The 24,319-nt window shown below is 31.9% G+C and overlaps 3 protein-coding genes across 4 annotated transcripts; 1 reads left to right on the top strand and 2 right to left on the bottom strand.

Moving 5' to 3' along the window:
* Positions 1 to 5,811: 5,811 nt before the first annotated feature.
* LOC117907019 (pentatricopeptide repeat-containing protein At1g71420-like) lies at positions 5,812 to 8,070 on the bottom strand. The gene has a single exon (XM_034820343.1). It carries the CDS (start codon positions 8,050 to 8,052, stop codon positions 5,827 to 5,829), a length of 2,226 nt encoding a protein of 741 aa, XP_034676234.1. The 5' UTR covers positions 8,053 to 8,070; the 3' UTR covers positions 5,812 to 5,826.
* A 107-nt stretch (positions 8,071 to 8,177) lies between these two features.
* Positions 8,178 to 14,532, top strand: LOC117907021 (RNA-binding protein 7-like). Of its 2 annotated transcripts, none has more exons than XM_034820346.1 (4): positions 8,178 to 8,216; positions 13,303 to 13,514; positions 13,841 to 14,009; positions 14,128 to 14,532. In XM_034820346.1, the coding sequence occupies exons 1-4, from the start codon at positions 8,183 to 8,185 to the stop codon at positions 14,295 to 14,297; spliced, it is 585 nt and encodes a 194-aa protein (XP_034676237.1). In that variant the 5' UTR covers positions 8,178 to 8,182; the 3' UTR covers positions 14,298 to 14,532. The 2 variants fall into 2 exon arrangements, with proteins under 2 accessions (XP_034676237.1, XP_034676236.1); XM_034820345.1 differs by lacking the exon at positions 8,178 to 8,216 and adding an exon at positions 10,143 to 10,287.
* Positions 14,533 to 19,002: 4,470 nt separating this feature from the next.
* On the bottom strand, positions 19,003 to 22,603 carry LOC117907020 (endoglucanase 3-like). The gene is made up of 6 exons (XM_034820344.1): positions 22,390 to 22,603; positions 21,339 to 21,842; positions 20,746 to 20,895; positions 20,539 to 20,650; positions 19,559 to 19,722; positions 19,003 to 19,461 (listed from the first exon to the last, which is right to left on the bottom strand). Exons 1-6 carry the CDS (start codon positions 22,600 to 22,602, stop codon positions 19,129 to 19,131), a joined length of 1,476 nt encoding a protein of 491 aa, XP_034676235.1. The 5' UTR covers position 22,603; the 3' UTR covers positions 19,003 to 19,128.
* Between the last annotated feature and the right edge of the window lie 1,716 nt (positions 22,604 to 24,319).

The following is a 24,319-nucleotide window of genomic DNA, read 5'->3' as shown; positions in this document are numbered from 1 at the left end:
GATGTATTAAGTTGATGTTATTCAATCAATTTTTATTATTTTCATGATGGGAATATTACAATATAAAATAAAAGTTTATCAACTTGATAGGGTAAGTAAAGTTAAGGCATTACTATTAATATTGGACTCAATTATATTTGTTTTAGAACTAAATCATATTAAAATTAAATTATATTGGACTTGATGTGAGTTCAGGATAGAGTCGTTAACAAGAGACACTGCCAATTACTTTTATTTGATGACCATGAGATTTTTATATTAGTTAAAGATCTCATTTTTATATCTATCTAATATATAAAAGTACAATTTATATTTTCCTAAACTAAAATAATTTTTTTTTTCTATTTTAACAAATGAATTTTTTTTTTATTCCTCTAATTTCTAAATTTTCTCAGTAAAACATGAAAAACATAGAAAGAGATTGATTTAAAAACATATGCTAGTATTAATTTAGAAAAATTAAATATAAAAACTATTTTCTAATTAAGAAAATCTAAAAATTCTTTGATTATTTTTCAAAATTAATTTTACTTTCTTATAGTTTTCTTTTTTTCTTTTTTTTTTGACGGAGATAATCTTTAATTTACAAAATCTTGTAATATTATAATAATTAAGATATTAAATAACTAGATAAAATTATAAAATAAAATAAATAATTGAATTTATAACATTTTCTAAAAGTAAAAAAGATAGATATTTTTTTTGGTTTGAAGTTCTCGAAAGAAAAAAAAACTACAATAAAAAAATTATAAAATTGGTATCATGAAAACATAATATGAATAAGTATTTGGAAAAAAAAAATGTACGTGAAAGTAAAACAAGAGGTTTAAATATTAAGTTTTCTTTTTCTTCTAATTACATTTATAAATTTTTGTTTAGTGATTCTATTGTTTTTATTATAGTGGTGGTATTTGACTTGCAATTTTAAAATTTTCAAGTATTTTTTCTGATGATTTTATTTATTTTTTTAAGTTCTTATTTTTCTATTGTTATCATTATTCTACTTTGAGATTACCTTTAATTTGAAAAAATTAAAATAATTTTTTATATTGTTGTTATTATGTTGCTAATTTCCTTTAAATTAAATATTTTATTTTATGTTAATTTTTTTTTATAAAATAACAGCAAATAAAATAATTAGACTCCTTTTAAACATATATTATATACACAATAAGTAGTAATTGGAGGATTGAAACAACAATTATTAAAATTTCAAAGCATCAACAAAAGTTCATGCAATCCTTAATATATTTTTACATTTTATAATACTGTCTTTATCCTTCATATTTCTCTTTCTTTTGTTTAGTTTCGGTTGGGTTGAGTTCTTGCTCCATAAAAGTTAATGGTGCCATTTGGATCAGTAGCTTCCCACAATTCAAGCATCTGATCACCATCTTCACCAATCTCTCTCTTGCTAGCTTATCCCACAGGATGAACATTTAGATATCTGATCAAGCATAATGTCTCTTCAGATATCTGCTAGCTTGTTTGAATGTTTTCTCATCAATAACTTCTTTCAGATTTCAACTCTTCAGTCTGTCTCATTGCAACCTCTAGTTTGGTGTTGATGTCTTAAGTTTTCCTGATTTCCATTTCAACCATTGCCTTCTCAATAACTTCAATTCTGGTTTGCATACCTGTAAGTTCGAATATCCATCTGGCTTCATGACAATTTGATCTTCACTCAAATCTCGACCCCTTTCGGCACACAGGTGACTCACTGATTTAACTGACAACACTATTGTTGGGCTTTGCCGTGCTTGAGTGAGCAGAATCCCCTATTTCAAAGGAAACATAGAGCAGGGACCAGAAATTTAGGAACAGTGAATAGTATTGGGAAAGCCATGGTAGAAGCCATGCATGAGAAGCCATTCCATGAGGCTAAGGGAGAAAGCCCAGTGCATCAAGCAGGAAATCTATTCCTCGGTCAGAACTGCATTAAGATGGACAACCCATGGGGAAGTAATTTTTGTGACCAAGTGGATAGATTCAACAGAAAGAGTGGCTTGGTGGATAAAGTGGTGAGAGGCCTATCTTGGAGGCCATTCTCATTTTTCCTGTATGTGTATAGCATCATCTTGATGCTCCCTGGTGCATCCAATGGATTGCTACTAGAGGTGTCCAATGGGCTGTGGGCCGGCACGACCTGATATTGACTAGGCCATTACGGGCCAACATGCCGGGCCAGCACGACCCACATAAAAATCGTGTCGGGCTGGGCCGACCCATGCAAGCCAAATAGGTGGCCTAGCACAGCCCATAAGCCCGCAGGCTAATAGTGTCGTGCTTGCGGGCTGTGACCCATGAGCCACTCACTTTTGTTAAAAAAATTAATTTAATTTTTTAAGTCATTTTTTCTTAAGTTTTTTTCATTATTAAATAAAATTTCTTTTTGTTACTTTAAACACCTCTGATAATTATATTTTTTATTTTTTATACACCTCTAATAATTATACTTACATTTATATTTATCGAATTTGTGATTGTAAAATTTATAGAATTTATAGTTTTTAGTTTTTAAAAATAGTAAAAAAAAATTATATTTAAATTTTATTTTATTTTTTATCAAAATAACAATAAATTTAAAATAATGGAATATAAAAGGAAATGAAATATAAAAAAATAATTCTTTTATTCAATATTTCAACAAATTACATGAAAAAAATAATGAGACAAAAAAAAATGTGAGAATTGCATCACTATAGTTTGAGTACATCTCAACTGGGTTGACATCCAACCAACTATCAATCATATGCATTACTCAACCTTTAAAAATTAGCTATATTTAATAAATTTAAAAGAAACGAACAACATATAATTCTTCAATTATCATATTCACTTTTCTCTTCTTATTCAATCTTCATTCTTCTTTTTTCATCTTCAATCATCATCAATCTCTTGAACATCATTGTCTGCATTGAGATGCAATTTCTCGAAGGTTTCTATAAGTTCATCCTCTAAAGTTTGAAGTCTCATGTGTCGATCTTCCCAATCCTTCAAACATGTCAAAGTTTTTAGCATCTTTGCTGTAAGAGTTGTCCTTCTATCTCATATTATATTTGCAGTTATAGAAAAAGAAGATTCTAATGCTACAACAAACACTGATGGGGTTAGTACATCACGTGCCATTTTAGATAGTACAAGAAAATTGGATTCATGAGATTTCCACCACTTCATAATATCAAAATTTTGTACTTCATTAGGGGATAGGTATGAACAATAATCAATATCTAAATATTTTGAAAGATCAGACCTACTCGAAGGACCAACTTGTCGTTTTCCCTTAGCTAATTGTAAAAAGAATTGATCATTTCCAAATGTAGATGAAGTTATCGTACTTGAAGAGACATTACCATATTTATTCTCATAATATTTATATAAGTTGTTTAATTGTTCATCTATCTTACCCTCTGGTTCGGATGGTTGGTTCATACAAATAGTTATGAAATTTAAAATATTTTCTACACCTTCAACCTTAACCCTTGGATCCATAGAAGCAACTAAATAATAAAGTGATGGAATAGTCTTCTAACATTCCAATAAAAAAAAAAAAAAAATTTCCATTTGTACGCATATTTCACTAAAAAAGGGATGTTCCCTATATTGTTGAAACACATAACTCATGTTGCAAATACATCTAAGTGCTATACAAGATGTAGGAGTATATACAACAGAACACATGTTAGTAGTATAAAAAAAAACCTTCAAGAAATTTAAAAAAGCAAAACCTTTCTCTCAATCATCAAAAGTTATTATAATTTCACCTGTCTTACTATTGACATAATCTGATAGTATGTTATGATACTCTACACAAGATTTTAACATTAGGTAGGTAGTATTCCAACGATGACCGATATCACGATGAAATTTTCTCTTCTTCAAACCTATTGATTGACATAAAGTATAAAATTCTTGTAATTTGTTAAATGAATCAAGAAATAGTATGGTAGACCGTATAGCCTGTGATGAAGGTGATATTGATTTTAAACCATCTTGTACTATTAAATTAATTATATGGCAAATACATCTCACAAGAAATATTTCACTTAGTGGACCTTCTCTAATTGTTCTTACAAATAAATTTATGACACTTTTATTGTTTGAAGCATTATCAAAGATAATACAAAAATTTTTGCTTTGTATCTCATATTCTCTAAAAACACTTATCAAAGAATCATATATGGAAGGCCCATCATGAGGATGTAATACTTTACGAAAACCTAATATTTTCTTTTGTAATTTCATATTGGAATCTGTATAATGTGATGTCACACATGTAAAAGGTTCATTATTTTGATTAGTCCATATATATGAGGTCACAGATATAATACCACTATGATTTTAAATTCTTCAATTATTAATTGTTTTTCATTTAGGTAACATTTAATTACATCATTACAAGAAGTAGTCCTAGGAATTCTATGATAGGCTGGTTGAGCATACTTGTGCATGAAATGTACAAATCTAGGATCTTCTCCAAATGTCAATGGAAGCCCCATACTAGCTATCATTCTAGCTAACCATTCTCTTAGGAATTGTTGATTGTATATAAAGGGGGTCATTGAAGATATATTAGATCCTATTTCGTTTTGACTTATTTGGAATTGTCTAAGGTCTAATGCATCATTTTTTTCGTACATTGTTCGGCATGTCTTTTAAGGTGACCTGTGCCACCCTACTAGCTTTGCAACTATATGTTTTTTTTTTACAATATTTACATTATGCTAGATTTTCTACCTTTCATCTTGTATTTTGTCTATTTATTATAGTAAAGTGATTCCATACTATAAATGTGTGTATACTAGCCCTAGGTCTTTTGCCTGTGGGATTAGGTTAGGGAAGGTTAGAGGGAAGGACACTAGAGGAGGTGAGAGTCTCGTCATCTTTAAAAGGATTAAATTCATTACATGCATCAATACCAAAGTCAAAGTTTTTAACATCTAGGTGATGATGATCCATTTTTAATTTTAGAGGAAAAAAAATAAGGTAAAAGGAAGAGAACAATTAAATTAAATATATAGAATTAAAATAAATAAATGAAATAACTAAATATAAATATTTCAACCTTGTGAATGATGACCACTTGTAGAGTTAGTAGGTATCTTTAGTATTTGTAGAGTTAGAAGATATCTTTACCACTTGAACAGAATTTCAATTTAGAGAATTGTGAAAAAAAGAAATTAAAGAGAATTGTAAACAATATAAAGAGAGAGAATAGAGAATTGTGTGAGAAATAATTAAAATGAGGGTATTGATAGAAAAGTATTGGTGAGTCATTTACTTATTTACCCCTAAAATTAACCGTTATATAGTTGTTGAGAAGGGTATTAGAGATATTTGACATAAAATATTATAGTGAGTAATTTACTTATTTATCCCTTAAACTAGCCTAAGGGTAATATAGACACTTGACATAAAAAAAAAATAAAAAATAGCTTTTGATTTACTTTTTTACCCCTCAAGCTAGTCGTTATATAGTTGTTGAGAGGGGGTATTATAAACATTTGACATGTAATAAAAAGTAAGTAAAAACTGAAATTTAAAAGAGCCAAGGGGGTCGACACAGTGGGTTGTTTCTTTAGGCTCAACATGACCGATCCTTTGGGTCGTGTTGGCCCAGCCTGCTATAGTGTTGGGCCATGCCGGCCCAACCCGATCTTATGGCGTGCCGGGCCACGGACCAAAATGGGCGGCCCGACCCAATGGACACCTCTAGTTGCTACCATAAAGAAAATTCTTAGAAAGTTAATATTAACTGCAAATCATTTCAAAGCAATGGACAGATTCATCTTGATGATCTCCACTATGTTTAGTAATAGTGGTTTGTCACCAATAATCATTGCAAGAGCACACCTTCGCTTTAAAATGGTGAAAACGGTTTGAATCTCTCACAACAATCTCCATGTCAACAAGTTCTGATGCCAGCTTCATAAAGTTATGACAATCTACACAAATTCGGATATTCTTCATAATCTTTATAGTGTTCCCATTGCAACACATACTACCTACATTCATCAAAGCAAAAACCAAAGCCAGCTTCTCACTGTGGTAATACAGTTGCTCCTCTTTATGTTCATCTTCTATGTCATGCAAGGCCAAACTTATTTGAGGCATGTAACCCAAATCCTTCAATCGCCTAACTAGCTCTTCAAGCCTGGCACATATGGCCTCCTTTTCTGGATGTTGTTGGCCTCCAGAGGCAAACTCATGTACCTGATTTCCAACCTCAATCCAACTCAAACCTGGTTCCTTTCTCACTGTCTTCCCTTCCATCTCCCTTCTTATTAATCTTGCTTCATTAAAACGACCATCTGTACAAAATATGTTTGACATCAATACGTATCCTAATGAATTATTGGGATCCAACTCCTTTAGTTTCACTGCAGCTAACTTGGCCAACTTGGTTTCACCATGTTTCCTACAACTTCCAAGCAAAGCACTCCAGACCACTGAATCAGGCTCCATTGGCATTTTGTCTATAAGCTCCTTTGCCTCAGAAATTTGACCAGCTCGACCAAGAATATCAACCATGCAGGCGTAATGATCAAGTTGAGGAACAATACCATGATTGTTAGACATTGTCTCAAATATTTTAGCTCCATCTTCCACCATTCCAGCATGACTACAAGCTGAGAGGAGAGCAACAAAGGTGGCGCCATCAGGTTGAGCATCCATTTGTGAAAAGAGCTGCAATGCCTCCTTACCTTGCCCATGCATAGCATATGCCTTCAACATTGAATTCCAAGAAACTATATCACGGGATCCCATTTTGTCAAAAGCTTGCTTTGACAATGCAACGGAGCCACACCTAGCACAGGCATGAATCAAGGCATTTGCAAGTACAGTGTCATCCTCAAATCCAACTTTTAGAACATGTGACTGGACAGTCAATGCATGCCGCTCAGTTGCAAGACCAGCACAAGCTTTTAAGACAATGGAGAACATATGACGATCTGGAGCCAAACACTCTCGAAGAAACTGCCGAAAGAGGAGGAGTGCTTCTTTTGGGTCCTGTTCTGCAAACGCTGCTATAATCCCAGTCCAAGAAACAACATCTTGACGGCCATCCAATTCCAAGAAGATCCTATAACAATCACTAACCTCTCCTCCTAGACTAGAATAAGCCTTGACCAAGGCAGTGGCCACTTCAATTTTTGAGATAAACCCAGTTTTTATAGTAAGACACTGCAATTGAAAACAACATTCAAGACCATCACCCATTCCACACAAGCAAGGAAAAATGCTGACCAGTGTGGCACGATCAAACCGAATTCCACCAATGTGCATCTGTGAGAAGAGCTCAAGTGCTCGATTTCCACATCCACAGACCTGAAACCCTGCAATCATAGAATTCCAAGAAACCAAATTGCGAAACCCCATCGCCTCATACACATTCCAAGCCTCATCCGCGCCACCACAACTCTTGCAATACATCATAATAAGAGCATTCCCGACATAAACACAAGAATCAAAAGAAGTCTTCAACGCAAGCGCGTGTACCTGCCGTCCACAATTGTCGTCCCCACCACAAGCGCTAATCACGCTGGCAAACGCAAACTCCGTTGGCCGGTGCCAAATCAACATGCCCCTAAAGACAGTAAAACACTCATCAGACCGACCATGCTGGGCATACCCAGAAACGAGAGCAGTCCAGGAAACAATATTCGTCTCCGGCATTTCATCAAACATTTGGTGGGCATAATCCAATGACCCACATTTTGCATACATGTTGACAACATGATTGGTCAAAAAGAGGTTGAAATCAGAGTTGGGGTTGTGTAAAAGCATGTGGCGGTGGAGAGCTTGGCCTAGGGAGAGAGAACTGCGGCGGGCGCACGCCTGGAAGAGAGCGGCGTAGGTGTGGTGGGAATGCACGAGTGGAGGTGGTGGGGTGATGGAGTAGAAGAGTTTGAGAGCTTCTTGGAGGTGGCCGCGAGAGCAGAGAAGGCGAATGTGGTGGAGAAGATTGATGGCTTCAGAATTCAGGGAGACGCCGGTCGTGCTGAAGCCTCGGAAGAAACCAGAAAAAACATCCCCGAATAACCCCAACATCACCTTATGAATATAGAAGGTCCATTCAAAGTCTGATCCCAATATCCACTGGTGGGGACTGGATCCTGTGCGGTTCGGCTCACGACTTTTACTCTTCTTTTAGGGTTTCGATTCATCTCCCAGAGATATCATGTCCGCAAAATCTGGTTGCTCTGTTTACATTGGTAAGTTTCGATAAATTATTTTTCCCGTTCTAGAAATTGATTTTAGACTGGCACTCGACGGAGAAGATTTTGATTCCGGGTGGAATTTGAGTTGATGGATGTTTGGTGGGGAAGTTTTATAGGAAACTCGATTTTCCGAGAATGTTATTTTCTAGGAATTGTTTCCGTTGGAACAAGAGGGGATTCTTGGAGAGAAGTTGGTTGATTGGGTTATTTTGCTGTTTTATGGTGGAGAAAACTATGGTTTTTTTTAATCAATTACTCATGATAGTAGTTTTTGTTGTCTCTTCCCCTATTTGTTACCCCTTCTTTACTTTCCGAAAACAAAAGTGGCCCTGAAGAAAGTTGAATTGATTTGGTTGTTTCGCTATTTTTGTGGTGGAGATTGATTGTGTTTTATAGTTCTTAATTTCAGAATTCGTGATTTTATCTGCAGTTCGGAGAACATTTTGATTTAAGGTGTAATCAGTAACATTAATATGCTGTTTCATCATAACAAAAGGGTATCTTGTTTTAATTTGGTTTTGATGGCTTCAGAATTCAGGGAAAGTAATATTTGTTGCAAGACCTACGCAAGCTTTTAAATAAAAAAATGTCTTAAGACTTTATTTTTTTCTTCTTTTTCTCAATTTAAGTCCTATGAACCTTAAATCATTTTTGAGTAAGATAATTTTATTTTAATTTTTGTTTATTTTATGTCAGTAGAAAAGTCAGTTTTTTCTTTTTTTTTTTCTTTTTTAATCTTTAATTTGTTACAATTTTTTCAATCCAATTTATCACACAAAATAAATTAAAATTTAAAAATTTTGGATAGCTTTTTGTTGAATGGAAATCAAATTAAATGAGAAATGTAGTGTGAATTGATAGAGTTATCATAATATACATATATGAGTAAAATAAGTAAGATTTCAATTTATCGCAAATAGGTGAAATTATTATTCTTTCATCGATAAAAAAATATATAAAATAATCTAAAATTATTATTTTACTCTTAAATTTCATTTATCAAACCTCGATATCTCTTCATCCTATAATAAGACTTTTTGTTTTTTAATCTTATTGATTAGTAAAAAAAAAACTCTCAAATTTATTTTTTTTAAATGAAAATAAAAAATTATTTTAAATTATCCACATGGGTATTATTGTTAATTTAATTTTTTTTTTTCATTCTCATTCCTATTTTTACCAAATATTAGATTGAAAATGAATAATTATTCCAATTTTGAATTTCAGGTTAATCCAAACACTAGAAATAGAATCATTTAATTCATTTTTATTTACAAAAAAATAGAAACAAAATATTCATTCTCATTTCTTACTCTCACGTACCAAACACCCCTTTAATGAAATTATAATTTCAAATCATGAGAAGAACCAAATCAAAAAACACAATCATGATGTAATTAGCATTCGTATAAATACTGTTTCTCAAATAAAGATTTTAAAAATTAATAAAATGAGTTAAAAAAAAGAATAAATGTTTTAATTAAAAAAAATCTATCAATTTAATGATACAATATACAACATCGATAAAAAATTGTAACATTATCTTAGAAATTAAGTATAAAATAAGCATAATTAAAAACTCTAACAATTATCTAATTACCTGTATTCTAACTAAATGTTTGAATATAAGTTAAATGTCATTTTTTAACTATTTTTTATTTTACAATAATGGAGATTATTTTTTCGAAATAGTAAGTATTTTCAGCTTTTTAGTTCAATTATTCTACATAAATTTTAAACTTTTTTATTTCCTTTTACGAATATTATTATCAAATTTTTAATATTTTTTCTCTATTAAAAATATCTCACCTACTTGACGACGTGGATTTTTATGATTGGCCAGATTCAACCGCCAATACAGAGTTGTAATGAAATAAGAACTCGAAGGCGGTGATCGGATCAAATCTCTTTATATAGAAGGTCCATTCAAAGTCTGATCCCAATATCCACTGGTGGGGACTGGATCCTGTGCGGTTCGGCTCACGACTTTTACTCTTCTTTTAGGGTTTCGATTCATCTCCCAGAGATATCATGTCTGCAAAATCTGGTTGCTCTGTTTACATTGGTAAGTTTCGATAAATTCTTTTTCCCGTTCTAGAAATTGATTTTAGACTTGGCACTCGACGGAGAAGATTTTGATTCAGGGTGCAATCTGACTTGATGGATGTTTGGTGGGGAAGTTTTATGAGGAAACTTGATTTTCCGAGAATGTTATTTTCTAGGAATTGTTTCCGTTGGAACAATAGGATTCTTGGAGAGAAGTTGGTTTATTTCGTTATTTTGCTGTTTTATGGTGGAGAGAATTATGGTTTCATCTCTATTTGTTACCCTTTCTTTACTTTCCGAGAAATTCCTTTTTTTCTTTTTTATATATATTACTCTAGATCGTATATACCGCATTTGTATATTTAAACAAAACAAAAAAATTATTCAATTTGTATCAGATCAGATGATTTTATCTGTGGATCGACGCAAGCATTTTGTCTCGATAATCTTCCGCTAATTCATTCCTGAAAACAAAAGTGCCCCTGAAGAAAGTTGAATTGATTTGGCTGTTTGGCTATTTTTGTGGTGGAGATTGATTGTGTTTTATACAAATCAGTCATAATTGTTGAGTCTAATTTATAGTTCTTAATTTTCCATTTTTTTTTTTTTGCTTTATTATAATTTCAGAATTCGTGATTTTATCTGCAGTTCGGAGAACATTTTGATTTAACGTGTAATTTTACTTGAGGTTGTTGTATGGAGAGAACTTGTGAGAGATTTCACACTATACCGGAAATTCATTTTTACCAGAAAGATTTTTTTCCCTGGGAAAGTGTCTAAAGCTGTCTTATGTTAGATTTTTTATGTTTGTGTACAAATATTCATTGTGGTCCATATTTCTACTACTTTTGATTTTTTGGTCAAATGAGAAGCTTAATTTTTGGAGAAAAGAATTTTTCCAGGCAAGTGTTTCCATGGAAACGCACTGATCTGATGGAGAAAATTTTGTTGATTTGGTTGTTTTGCTCCTTGTTCGTGGAACAGTTAGGGTCTCATATAATATAGTCATAACTTTTTACTTTTTCATTTGATTTCCATTATATATAATTTTTGCATCAGTGGTAAATATGGAGATCTTGGATGTGCATGATTTCGCACACTACACTCAATATTTTCTAAAAAGGTTTCAAAGATTGGTGGTGAATGGAGAAATTATTTGCGTGTTGTTTTCAGTTTTTATCCTTTCATTATTTCATTTTTTTCATTTGTATATCCTTGCATATTGGTGCTGATGTGGGTCATCCATTAGGTGATGTATATGCATCTTAGGAGGTACTTTCCATAAAACTTGTTGCAACTTGCATAGTGTTTCTTTGGAATTACATATGTGTTGCAGTGGTTGGGGAGACTCATTTCTGATATAGCTCGGGAATATCTGGAAAGTTTTGTGTCAAAATATGCGGAGCTCACATTAAGCCTTGTTTGATTAGTGTTGGGATCAGGATTGGATCTCTCCAGCTATGGTGCTTATGGAGTGGACTTTGTTGCATGAAGTTTTTTGTGCATATGGTGGGCAGAACTGTTGACATGGGGATGTGCACACACTTTATTTGGAAGATGAACATAAGGTTTTTGGTAGGAATGGAAACGATGAGGGGAACATAGAAAAACTTAGAAATGATTACAGTTTTAACACTATAATTCTAAGGAAATAATCAATGGCAATAGGCTTGGTCAGATTCTTACATTAAGTGCTGAATGTGGGGATAACAAGTGGATGCCTTGAAAAGTTTGAATTCCATCATTCAAAAGCAACAGATTTGTGATGGGAGGGTTAAGATAGTTCCTATGTGCTAGGGGTGCCCCCTTTGTTGATTGGGTTATTTAATAATACTCTTATTTTCCTATCAAAAAATTAGGGTGGGGGGATGTTGGGGTTTGAAACGGATTTGCACTGTCAGTATAACATAGTATGAGAAAAGGTATATAAAATAATGACATGATCAAGTTGTGGTGAGTTGATTTGTGAATAGCATTATGAGAAGAACATGTAATTATTTATTTGTTGGTTGAATGTGTTTGGATATAAATGTCAATGGTGGAGCCTTTTGTTTTGTTTTTGTTTTTGTTTTTGTTTTGTTTTTTTTTTTTTTTTTTTTTGTGGTGGTGGGTTTGGTTGGGGACAGTACAATATTGCAAAATTTATTTCAGGAGGGACAAAGTTACAGATTTTCTTAATGTAGCCTAATGGAAACCATGGATTTGAATTGAGTGAAAGTGGGTTCAAATCTCTACAAATGCAATTTTCTTTTCTCTTCCTGAAATTTTCATGGGAGGCACTTGCCCTCTAGACTCAAGGTGGCTCCACCACTGGAAATGCTAAAGTGTCACACCCTAGACACTTGATAATATTGGATTATACGCTGTGCAAGAGTGTTATGGTTTCTAAAGTCAAGCTATTAGTTTCGTATTCTTCTTCTTCCTTTCTTTTTTGCTATGGTTGAAAGATTTTTTTACATTGTTACTAACTGATTATTTTTATTACTTCTTTTCATCATCATCCCTCTCTCATATACTTGCAAACTAAACATAAATGTTCATTAGGTTTCTTATTGTAACATGTGTCCAATGAAATGAATGTATTTGTGTATATATATATATATGTATGTATATATTATATAAAAGGGTCATATGTTTCTGAGAAATGAATAATAATTTGCAATTTTATAGTCAAATTCAGTTTCCCACCACTGTGGGGACTGTTGATTCGGCCTTTATCGTTACATGTGCATGCATGAACATGCACAAACATTAGGTGTTTCTTTCTAAATGCATGGACTTGCACGGTCATAAATTCCTTTTCTAATAATTTTACTGCTGAATGTTTTCTACTTTTTACAATCTTTTCAATCCTCCTACAGCTTTTGTCTGCTGAACTGCTTGATACTTGCTGTTGCATAGTCTGTCTTTTCTTTGCATAATGTTATTTATGTCTTTATGTTCAAGCTATTTTAATAGTCCATATTAATATGCTGTTTCATCATAACAAAAGGATATCTTGTTTTAATTTGGTTTTAATTTCTATTTTACATAGGTAATTTGGATGAGAGGGTAAGCGACAGGGTTTTGTATGATATTCTGATTCAGGCAGGGCGGGTGGTGGACTTGTACATTCCTCGTGACAAAGAAACTGACCGGCCCAAAGGTTTTGCCTTTGCTGAATATGAGACCGAGGAAGTTGCAGATTATGCTGTCAAGCTATTCTCTGGCCTTGTGACACTGTACAATCGAACACTGAAATTTGCGGTGAGACCTCATGATCTGTTGCTTCTACTTCCTAGCTATAGTCCCTAGTCTAATTGCTTTTTGGTAAATGCCTTGTTTGCTAGAAATGGTTACCTAGATTCTGTCATTTGGCTTAATTTTTATGTAGGATTAGGTTCTTTTGTTTATTTATTTATTTTTAACACATGGTAAATATATGGTAAGTGATGGAGGGTTAGTGTTATTTTGCATTATTTTCTATAAGATTTCTTAGCTTACGAATGTTGGGAGCCAAAACTTTTAGAGCGCTGGCCCAATAATCTCCTACATGGGGCTCTAGATAATGACAAATGAACTCTTCAAAACAGATTTCTGGGCAAGATAAGCCCTCGTCAGCAGCAATCACTCCCACATCAAATTCGTCCCTTGAACCAAAACCTCATCCTGTACCATTTAACAATATGGAAAATTCTCAACACTCCATGGGGTTAAGAACGCCTTGCAGATTAGCAGCTCACCCAGTAAATTATGCACAAGGTGATGTATCCTTCTTTAATTTTTTATTTTGTATGTCACCCTCATCCTTTTACTGTAGAAACACTCACAATGTTGGATCTTTTTACTTACATGCTGAACTTCCTTCTATTTTTGTCAGTGCCAGCATCCTCTGATACATTACACCAACCTAATAGGTATAGTTCACAACTCGATGGCCACAGTTATGACTACAGTCGAAGAGTTTTTGGGGCAACATTGGATAGCATTAGCCGCACTAGGTCAAGATACCATGATTCGAGTAACCCAATAACTTATCCCTCTTACTAATTTATCGCAAATTGATTAGGGAGGAACTCTCTTCTATGCCCTAGAATGGTAGTTTTTTATATTATTAGAGCGATTTAAGTAACATACCTGTTGTGTAATCTATAAGGTTAGTGAAAGATGACCAGCCATTTAGTTTTCTTATGTAGTTAATCATGCTAATTAGGTGTTCTGGTTTTGTTATTGTACTATGCTTATCATGGTTAGACTTTTGAAGTGGTTTTTCTTATTTTACTCACTCAAAGTATTTGAAACTTTCTATATCTTAAATGCAACCATTTAGTTTTCTTATGTATTTAATCATGCTAATTAGGTGTTCTGGTTTTGTTATTGTACTATGCTATCATGGTTAGACTTTTGAAGTGGTTTTTCATATTTTACTCATTCAAAGTATTTGAAGTTTTCTATATCTTAAATGCTTTTATATTAAGTTCAATTTTAGCTCTGATAGTATGGATCTATCCATTTTATGAGTGGTTGTGTCAAGAAAAACCCTACACATTCTAGCTCATGTAGAACTCTGCTCTTAGGCAAGGATAAGAATATCAGTTTTGATAGATATATCTTGAATTTTATGGATATATCGAGATATATTGGGAAATTATCGGCTGAAATTTTGAAGAAAATATCGATGAGATGGAAATGGATAAACTTTGTATTGGAGATTGATATATGTATAATTATTTTTCATTTTTAAAAATGTTTATAATTTCATTTGTTAATTACTATACAAGACTTTTGATTTCTATATTTTTAATAATAAATTAAAAGGAATTTGAAAATAAGATAATTAAATTTAATTAATTTATTATACTTAATTAATTTTTTACAAAAATGTTAAAGATTTAAGTATACTTATTGTATATATATATATATTATATAGTCACTTTTATGTAACAAGTGCAAGTTACATTAAGTGGAACAATGCACCGGAATATCCTAGTAAGTGGGAAACAATCCCAATAAATTTAAAAAGATTTGAAAATTTTGGTTGAAGGATATTTTTTAAGTATTGTTATGTCGGGGTTGCTGACTTTTAGTGACATTTTAGTTATTGCTCTTAAGCAATGTTTTGTGAAACTTTCCAAGCTTGACAATCGTCCACAAAATAGCACAAACTTACGCTAGAACTGGTGCATGACTAGAAGTTCTCTACTAACCACTCGGTAGGGCTTCATCTCTCCCTATTGACAAACCAAACAGGGGAAATGAAGGCTTAGTTTGGGAAGTATTTTACAAAACAGTTCTAAAGAATATTTTTTTAGAACAATTTTTAAAAGCTATTCTCTAATATTATGTAAAACAAAAGTCTGAAAAGTCTGTAATTTTATGTAGAACAAAAATCTGTTTCTAAACTTGAGTTGTCCTTAACCTATTTTAAATGCTTTTAAATATGTTTTAAAAATAATTTTTTATTTATAGGGCTTTATTTTTAATCATTTTTTATATTTGTATAATTATTTTTTAAAACAATCTTTAGAAAACAAGTGAAAAATAATTGAAAACAACTAAAAGATGTTTGAAAACGCTATATTTTTTATTTTTAATAACAAAAAAACTATTATCTATTTTTTGATTGTCAAATATGTTTTATGTTTTTTTTTTTAATCTTGGGAACATCAACGTGTTTTCAAAAACAGTTACCAAACAGGGTCGAAACTTAAAGAATTCTTGTCACTGAACTATCTAATTAAGAGTGTATATCGTTTTGAATGTTGGATCTACTCTAATCCCAGGAACAAGATGCTCAGGTTGGGTATTTGAATGGACACATGATTTCAAGTTGATGGGCCATCCTGGTCATATATGGCTTTGGTTTGCATTAGGCTCACTTATCAGGTCATATATCAAGTTGATTTTGAGTACTTAATTCCCAAATTGATTGTCTAAATCTATTATTTCTATAATTTCAAGATGAAACTATATAGGTATTCTTCCATTTTTCCCCTTTTCTCTGTCTGAATCTTATTCGACTTCCTAACAAATCATTTTGTTGCCATATATTAACTCTTGCCACTACAACCATTGTTCCTCCTCGGTTCTGTCTGATCCAGGCAATATTTTATATGGCACAAATATTGTCCTAGTCACTTCAGTCTACTGACTATCCCAATAGTTGAACTGCTATCTCAACTTGATGTTGAGTTTAAGTATGAATAATAATTATGTTATATAAACTATGTTATGCTAAATAGATGACTTGGGATGAATGGTAGTGGAATTAATGATCTACATTGCATGAGAAGAATCATAGAGATACTGAAAAATGATAACTAGAAGGGACGAGAAGGCTCAGTTTAGGGTCTTGGTCTGGGAAAATTTGGAACAACATAGATATCTTCTTCAAGGGTCCTAAACTCATGGTGATTATTTATAAACTAGCCTTATTTGAATTGAGCCAATTCCATTCAATAAAGTCACTGCGCAAAAGAACCAATTACTTGGTAGAAGCATGTTTGAAAAACTGACTGTTGCATATTGGAATTCTAGGCTTTGAGTTTGGATCGAAGCTATCTTTGCTTTATTTGTGCCCAGAAATTGGTAGTTTGGCAATTCTAAGTTAAAGATGCAGAAAAGAATTTGCTTGTTGTTTGATTCAAGAATGGGTTTTCAAGCCTCTGTATTTCTCTGTTCTATCCATATGGCAGAACAATCTCTATTTTCCTCTGTTTTCTTCAACCTAGCTACTGGAATTTAAAGTGTGTAGAACTTGTTTCTGGCCTTCTGGGTGTTGGGTTGGCCTCTTTTTAGGCTTGTGCTACAGTTCTACAAATTTAGGCCATGTTTTCTTATCCTTCAACGTTGGAAAATCCAATATTAGTTGAATTATCTTGGTAAGGTCCCTTTTTTTTTGGGTGCAATTCTTACTGTTTTAGGCTTCTTTCTTGATCTTTCAAGCTCCTACCATTCTATGATATTGAATTATCTCTTTTGATACCATATTGGTAAGTTGATTGAATAAGGTTACCACATGTCTAGAGAGACTCCGATGTTTAATACTAAATTAATAAACTATCAGCTCCTTTTTTTAATTATGTTCGGCGATCCCAATGTAACCCCGTTTATGTCAGTTTGGGTACTGAAAAATCAGTAGCATAAGATGATCCTTCTACTTCCAACACGAAAACCTAAAAACTAAAGAAAAGAAAAGAAAAACCCAAGAAAAATAAAAAAACAAGGAAATGTTTTGGTATCAAATATGTACAATGAGCACTCAAAATTTGGATTCTTCAAGTGTACGACTATAACGGGGTTTGGTAAATGGATTTGATGACTCAATATAACTTAATGATTTAATTTAAGTTATTAAGTATGTTAAGGATATTTGATAAATTAATTTAATATTATAATTTAAAGTTTAAAGTGAATTAAGGTGATAAAGTAAAAATAAATAACCTATTCTTAATTTTAAATATTTTTTTATGTTACTTATCTATATTTAGTGAAAGTTTTTTTTTGAACATTCATAACTCTATAACATTTTTTTTATCTATAATATTTTTAACATTGATGTTCAACGTTTGATGATAAATATTAATTAAAATTAGCATAGATAAATATTAGTTAAAATTAATAAGAGTAAATATGTTAATTTAATGATTTAAAAAATATTTTAAGTTAATTTTATAAAAAAAACATGAAATTAAAGTGAAAATTAAGTAATAAATTATAAGTCAATGACTTAAAAATAGGACAAATTTTAAAATTAATGAGAGTAAATATGTTAATTTAATAATTTAGAAAAAAAATTTTAAGTTAACTTTATAAAAAAAAATTTGTAACTAAAATAAAATTAAATAATAAATTTTAAGTCAAAATAAAAATTAAGTGATAAATTATAAGTCAATGATTTAAAAATAGGATGAATATTAGTTAAAATTAATGAGAGTAAATATGTTATTTTAATAATTTAGAAAAAAATTTAAGTTAATTTTATAAATAAAAAAAAGACTTGGAACTAAAATAAAATTATGTAATAAATTTTAAGTCAAAGTAAAAAATTAAGTTAACTTTATAAAAAAAGATTTGGAACTAAAATAAAATTAAGTAATAAATTTTAAGTCAATGATTTAAATATAATTTAACTTAAAAGTGAATAGAAGTATGTAAAAAATATTAAATTTTAACCAAATCCTTTAATTTTAATTATTGAATGAAAGTAAAGGAATTTTAACTACAAAAGAAATAGAATTAAGTTGCAAAGAAAATAGGACTTAGTACATGGCATTTAGGTGCAAAATGATGAGTGTTCTTAGGTAGCATTAAAAAGCACCTTTTCGATACAACCAACAGACCCAAAGGAGAAAAAAAGCACATTTTAACATAAAAAGACAGACAATTCAAAAATAACATCTCCTTATTTATCATATGCACCTTCTTCCTATTTATCATATGCAGGTCTTGGCATATTTTGCAATGCTTATTATTTTGATAGTATAAGATTCCACTTAAAATTTTTCTGCTCAAACAATTTTTTCCTTTTGACTCATAGGGTCACTATGAGAGCCCTTGTGTTTTTGCAAGTCTTCCCTACTTGAAAACCATTGTCCCTCTTCCTTTTTGAGATTCATCATGAGGTTCCATTTGAATCACAGAAACTACCAGAAAAGGATAATTAAGTATGTTTGGATAGCAGGAAATCCCCTTCTCTAACTTCAATTGTTTTACCGTTGGAAATTTGATTGTGTTACACTCTTATGAAAGAGAATTTTCAGGAGAAATAGCATTGATATTTCTTTTATTCCACCAAATCTTTTGTGTTGCACAACTCATTTTCTAGGATGAAATCAGACTGTATGTTACAATTGAGTAGCTAATATTTCTAGGCATGTCATCAACTAGAGTAGCTCCCAGCCAAGTATGCTAGAGGCCCTACAATGGCAGCATTGATATATGTAGCAGGCTCCGAGTGGCTGTAATCAGTCCGTTCATCAGGGAAGCCATCGTTCTGGTTCGGGCCTCCGACAATGGCTCCGGTGAGGATGTTAGGGTTAGGGTTTGACGTGTAGAAGAAAGACTGGAAGCCACTGTCGCAACCTATGGCCTCAGGATGACTGGCCTTGGAGGGAATGGAGGCGCCTCTGTGGTGAATTCTCTTTGGGAAGTTTGCCCCAAACCCTACCATATAAGACATCTTCAATGGATTCTCCCCTAAAATGTAGTCCACCTGAAAATTTTTGCAGGGTTAGTACAAGGAAGCAAATATATACAGCTAAAAAAAATTCTCATTGCAATGATATTCATGATAGAGAAAAAGAACATGCCTGTTGCTTTGCAAGGTTCCTCAAGGTAGTAGAGCTGACCCTGACGCTCCCACAATTAAAGGTGTGCTTTGAGGCTGTCATATACTTGGCATATGTGCTGAGCAAGAATGTTATTGATGTCACGTACTGTAAATTACTCTCAGCCAGCTTGAACATCAGCCCTCCTGCATTTTTCCCACGCCAAAACCATCACCAATGTTTTCCACAAAAAATATACAAATATAAATTTAAACACTAACTTGTGATACTGAGCAATAGGAGAACTAGAAGTAGAAGTTAATTTTGTTTCAATATTTTTTTTTTTAATTTTTTAGCTGTTTGTATTCTAAAACTACATTTTATGGAAAATAAAGTTAATTTTAACTTTTTTTTTTTTTTAAAGAAATTTTATTGAGGTGATCTTTATTTTTTTATTTAATTTTAAATAGAATTTAAAATTAAATAGTACTTAATTGGTTATTTGTTTTTGTAATATTTTATTTTTATTAAGCATTAAAAAAAAAACTTGTGTTACTTTTTCTATTTAGAAAAAGTTAAATATTCTGTATTTTTATATTAGATCAAAATTTTATAATAAGTCGGGAAAAAGTAAAATAATAATAATAATTTAAAGTTTGAAAGTAAATTGTTTTCAACAAAAAAAAATTAAAAAACAAACATCTTCATCTAAACCTATTTCTTATATTCAAGTTGGAGAAAAAAAAAAAAGAGCTATCAAAAATTCAACTTTTTAATATTTACGATTTTTTTTCCACTTATATTCTTTATATTTCCATTTTTTCATAAACTTTTACAAAAAAAGAAATGTCAATTTTTTTTATATAAAAAAAAACTATCATAATTCAAAAAATTATTTATAGCCTAAAGTTTTTTAAAATTATAAGACTCTTTTGCATCTTTAACAAAAAATTATTTATAATAACAATTTCCAAACTGCTCTCTATAAAAATATGGACAAACTGCGCAATTATTATATATACCTTGTGTGTAACTGGTACTTGAAGAAGGAGAATTAGGGAGGATTCTACACATGAAGTCCTCAGCTTGTTGCTTGAATGACTCAACACGCTTATCATTACCAATTAAAGCTCTCTGCAAGACAAAGTTGATTTTTATCTTCATTATTTTCCTCAACATTTTTCTAATTATAATTTTTTTTAGTAATTATTTATGTATTTATTTTATACCCGTGATAGCAGGACTCGGGCGCCGGCCAGTTTGTTGTCCCAGCTGAAGATGTCACTGGCATCGTTGGCTCCCAGGGACTGTAAGAAATTGAGGTATGAAGCATCGTTTGTTGCCCTCCATAGCCATGCCGCTCCCCATAGTAGCTCATCCTATCGAAACAAAATTGGAAATTATTCTATTCAATTCGCCTTTATGAATATATATAAATTATATTATATATAAATAAATGTGGCTGCCGATTCATTGGGTTGGGCCGCCCTGCAAATTTGTAAAAAGTATTTGATTGGCCCAACTCTTTCTAGCCCATATTCGTGATTGCAAAAGCAGCCCATTTTAGCACATGACCACTTTTTTCATATAAAATAAATAAATTAATTAACTTCCTTGAATTTTTGAAAGTAAGTTTTGAAGGTTAAGATTGATTTTCATGGATAGAGTAATGGTAGATGACCTAGAAAAGAAAACAAGTATTACTATTGGATTGGGAGCGTAGTCCAGGGTGCACCAAGGCCTGTTTGAAATTACAACGAGGCCAAGCCCAGTTTAAACCAGATGGGCCCAATGGAGAACTACCCTGAATATGAGAACTTACCTTATACCCAGAATACGAACAGTAGAATGGGCAGACAGCTGACCCAAGAGAGTCACTATAAGCCCCTCTATACTGCATTGCAAACTGCATCACCTTCTTTGCAGTGGCCAAGAGCAACCTTGAATACTTAGGATCAACTTTCCGGAAAACCATGGACGCAGCTGCCAATGCAGCTGCAGTCTCTCCCGCCACATCCGAGCCCGGGTTCCTAGGCGACACCGAGTACACTGTTCGGACCGTGTCCATGTCCTCCGGCCGCTCCCAGCACTTGTGGTCGGCAGTGGGATCCCCAACCCCGACATAGAGAGTGTTGGGGGTAGTCGTTGCACACTTGATGAGGTAGTCCGTGGCCCAGCGGATGGCGGCCCGCGAGTTTTGTAGCTGGGGCCCCATCCGCTTGCCGTATTCTAGGGTGCCCCATGACAGCATGGTGGTGGCGAAGGCCATGGGAAAGTTGAACTTCACATTGTCACCCGCATCGTAGTAGCCACCGGTTAAATCAACCTGTCATGAAAAGTTTGATGAGATTGGAGAGAGTATTAAAACCAAAATCCAAGGTTTAAGTTGGGTATAAGTGCAGCAAAATGAGACTTAAATGCCATGTTTGGTTCCCAAGAAAATGGGAGGGAAGGAAGGGGAATTTAGCATTTGATAATTACCATTTGGGTGATGGTAGACTAAAACAATCATTTAAAGAGGGCTATTAGTCAGGCAACAAATATCCGCTGAAATGGTGGAAACCCCTGATCTATATGCATATGGGATAATGTGAAATCCAAGTTCCACTTTTCCCTTTTTATTTTCTCTAGAAATCTTTTGACCCCAACCTTGACCTCAAAAAATTCAAACAAAACGTCCATCGTTAAGAACAAAATCAACAATCGTTTGATTTGAAATTAGAGAGAAAGAACAGTTACAACACTTAATGGGAAAAATATTTAATAATTTATTCGTAAAAAATAAAATAAAATATTAAAGAAATGATGAAAGAAATTGTAGTTGTAGAGATCAAATGCGAGAGGGGGGAGGGGGGAAGGACAAAGAAACGTACATGGGCAAGAGAGCCATCAGAGAGGCCAGAGTTGGACCTCCAACTCATCTGTTGGCCGGTGGGGAGCCTCCCAGACCTTTGCCCCTGAAAGAACAATATGGACTTTGCTAGGGCATCTTTGTAGTTAGGGTGCCCTAGGGAAGGGCACCCCAAGAACACCAAAGTGAAGAAGAACAAAAACAAGAGGCATGGAGAAGAAGCTCCCTTTCTCATTGCCATGATAAGTTGATACAAATGTGAACTTTTAGGGCAAATGGGTATTAGCCTATGACTTAGATTCCACAATGGACATGCCCTTATATAGAAGGGGGTGTGTCCCCAATCACTACCGCAAAATTAGGCTTTCCTTTCAAGGCTTTGCTTTAGTTTATTGTTGATAAGTTATTGGGTTTTGAATATGGGGTTTGGACTTCGGGTTTTTAGACATGTTGTCTTCCATTTTAGGTTTCGAATTATGAAAAAAAAAAAAAAAAAAAAGGAAAGAAAGGGAGTCCATGCAAATTTGCATATGGTTGAGTCGTTGGATATGGACCTAACTCCTGAGTTGACTCAGTGATTGGTTGGTTTGTTTGTAGCCTATTCTAATATCTTTTGACAATTTAAGGTCACCTTTTGACCTATTGCATGTCCTTATCTGTTGGAATGAGAAATGAAATGAGAATGAATATTTATGTTTTCATTCTTATTCCCTTTTGAATTTAAATGACTTTGGTAATTTCAATTCTCGTTTGATGCACATAGGAATGTAAGTTAAAATGATAATTTATTTCCATTTTAATATTAAATAAAAAAAAAAGAATGAAAATGAAAAAAAAAATTGTTAATAATATTTGTATATATAGTTTAAAATAATTTTTGAATTTTTATTTTTATTTTAAAAAGCTCACAATTTGAAATAATTTTTTTATTTTCATTTAAAAAAAATCCTTGAGAGTTTTCTTTTTAAGCTAAGTAATGAAAACCTAGCATGTGATTTTAAAACAAAATTGTTTTTAAAAATTTATACCACTATTTTGGTTGTTGTTATTTAAAAATAATTTTTAAAAATAAAATAAAATAGGTAACTATTCTTCCATTTTTTTCATTGGACAAAATGAAATTCAAATTAATTAAGATTTTGTATTAAATTTATTAATAAGTTTAATAATTTTTAAATTATTATTATTTATTTATTTAAAATAAATCAATTAATACTAATATCTATATTTTTATAATATTTATAAAAATATATATTTTATGATTTTATTATATTATTAATATTCATATTTTATTAGAACCTATTTATTTTTAATTTATTTGTTATTAAAAATTATTGTTATTTTTAATAAAACATGAATTAATTTTAGTTTACATTATATAAATTGAATTTAGAATTTGTGGGTTTTTATAAAATCAAAATAAAAATTTATTTTTAAAACAACTTATTTAAAAAAATCTTTAAAATTTTAATTTTTAAAAGGCATTTTTAAAAATAATTTGTAATAAGGAATCAAAATACCTTTTAATCGAGATGAATTGAAATTTCACCAATGAAATAAAATAATTTTTTATTTTATTCCTATCATCATTTAAGTTATATAAATATGCCGGAAAAAAAAATTTTTATTCCTAATTCTCACTTTTGTATACCAAACACAAACACGACTTGAAAATAGTATGTATGACTAATAAGAGAAAATATTAAATTTTTACTTCACGTAAATATTAAAACTCATAAATGACTCAATTTAAAGAGGGGCCTTACATTCTCATCTAGAATCAATTCCAACAAAATAGCCTTAATCATCGATAACATTTGACCCATTCATTCACACTTCACCGAGTCAACTCAGTCGAGTTCTTCCACCGTCAACTATTGCTCTTAGACCTAAACTCGTGGAAAAATATTAACAACGTATTTTTTAAAATTTCAACCACTCCACAGCATTCG

The sequence above is a fragment of the Vitis riparia genome, chromosome 18, assembly GCF_004353265.1.
Source record: "Vitis riparia cultivar Riparia Gloire de Montpellier isolate 1030 chromosome 18, EGFV_Vit.rip_1.0, whole genome shotgun sequence".
Taxonomy (NCBI): domain Eukaryota; kingdom Viridiplantae; phylum Streptophyta; class Magnoliopsida; order Vitales; family Vitaceae; genus Vitis; species Vitis riparia.
Note: the sequence above shows the minus strand (reverse complement) of the source record. Positions and strands in the feature narration are given on the sequence as shown.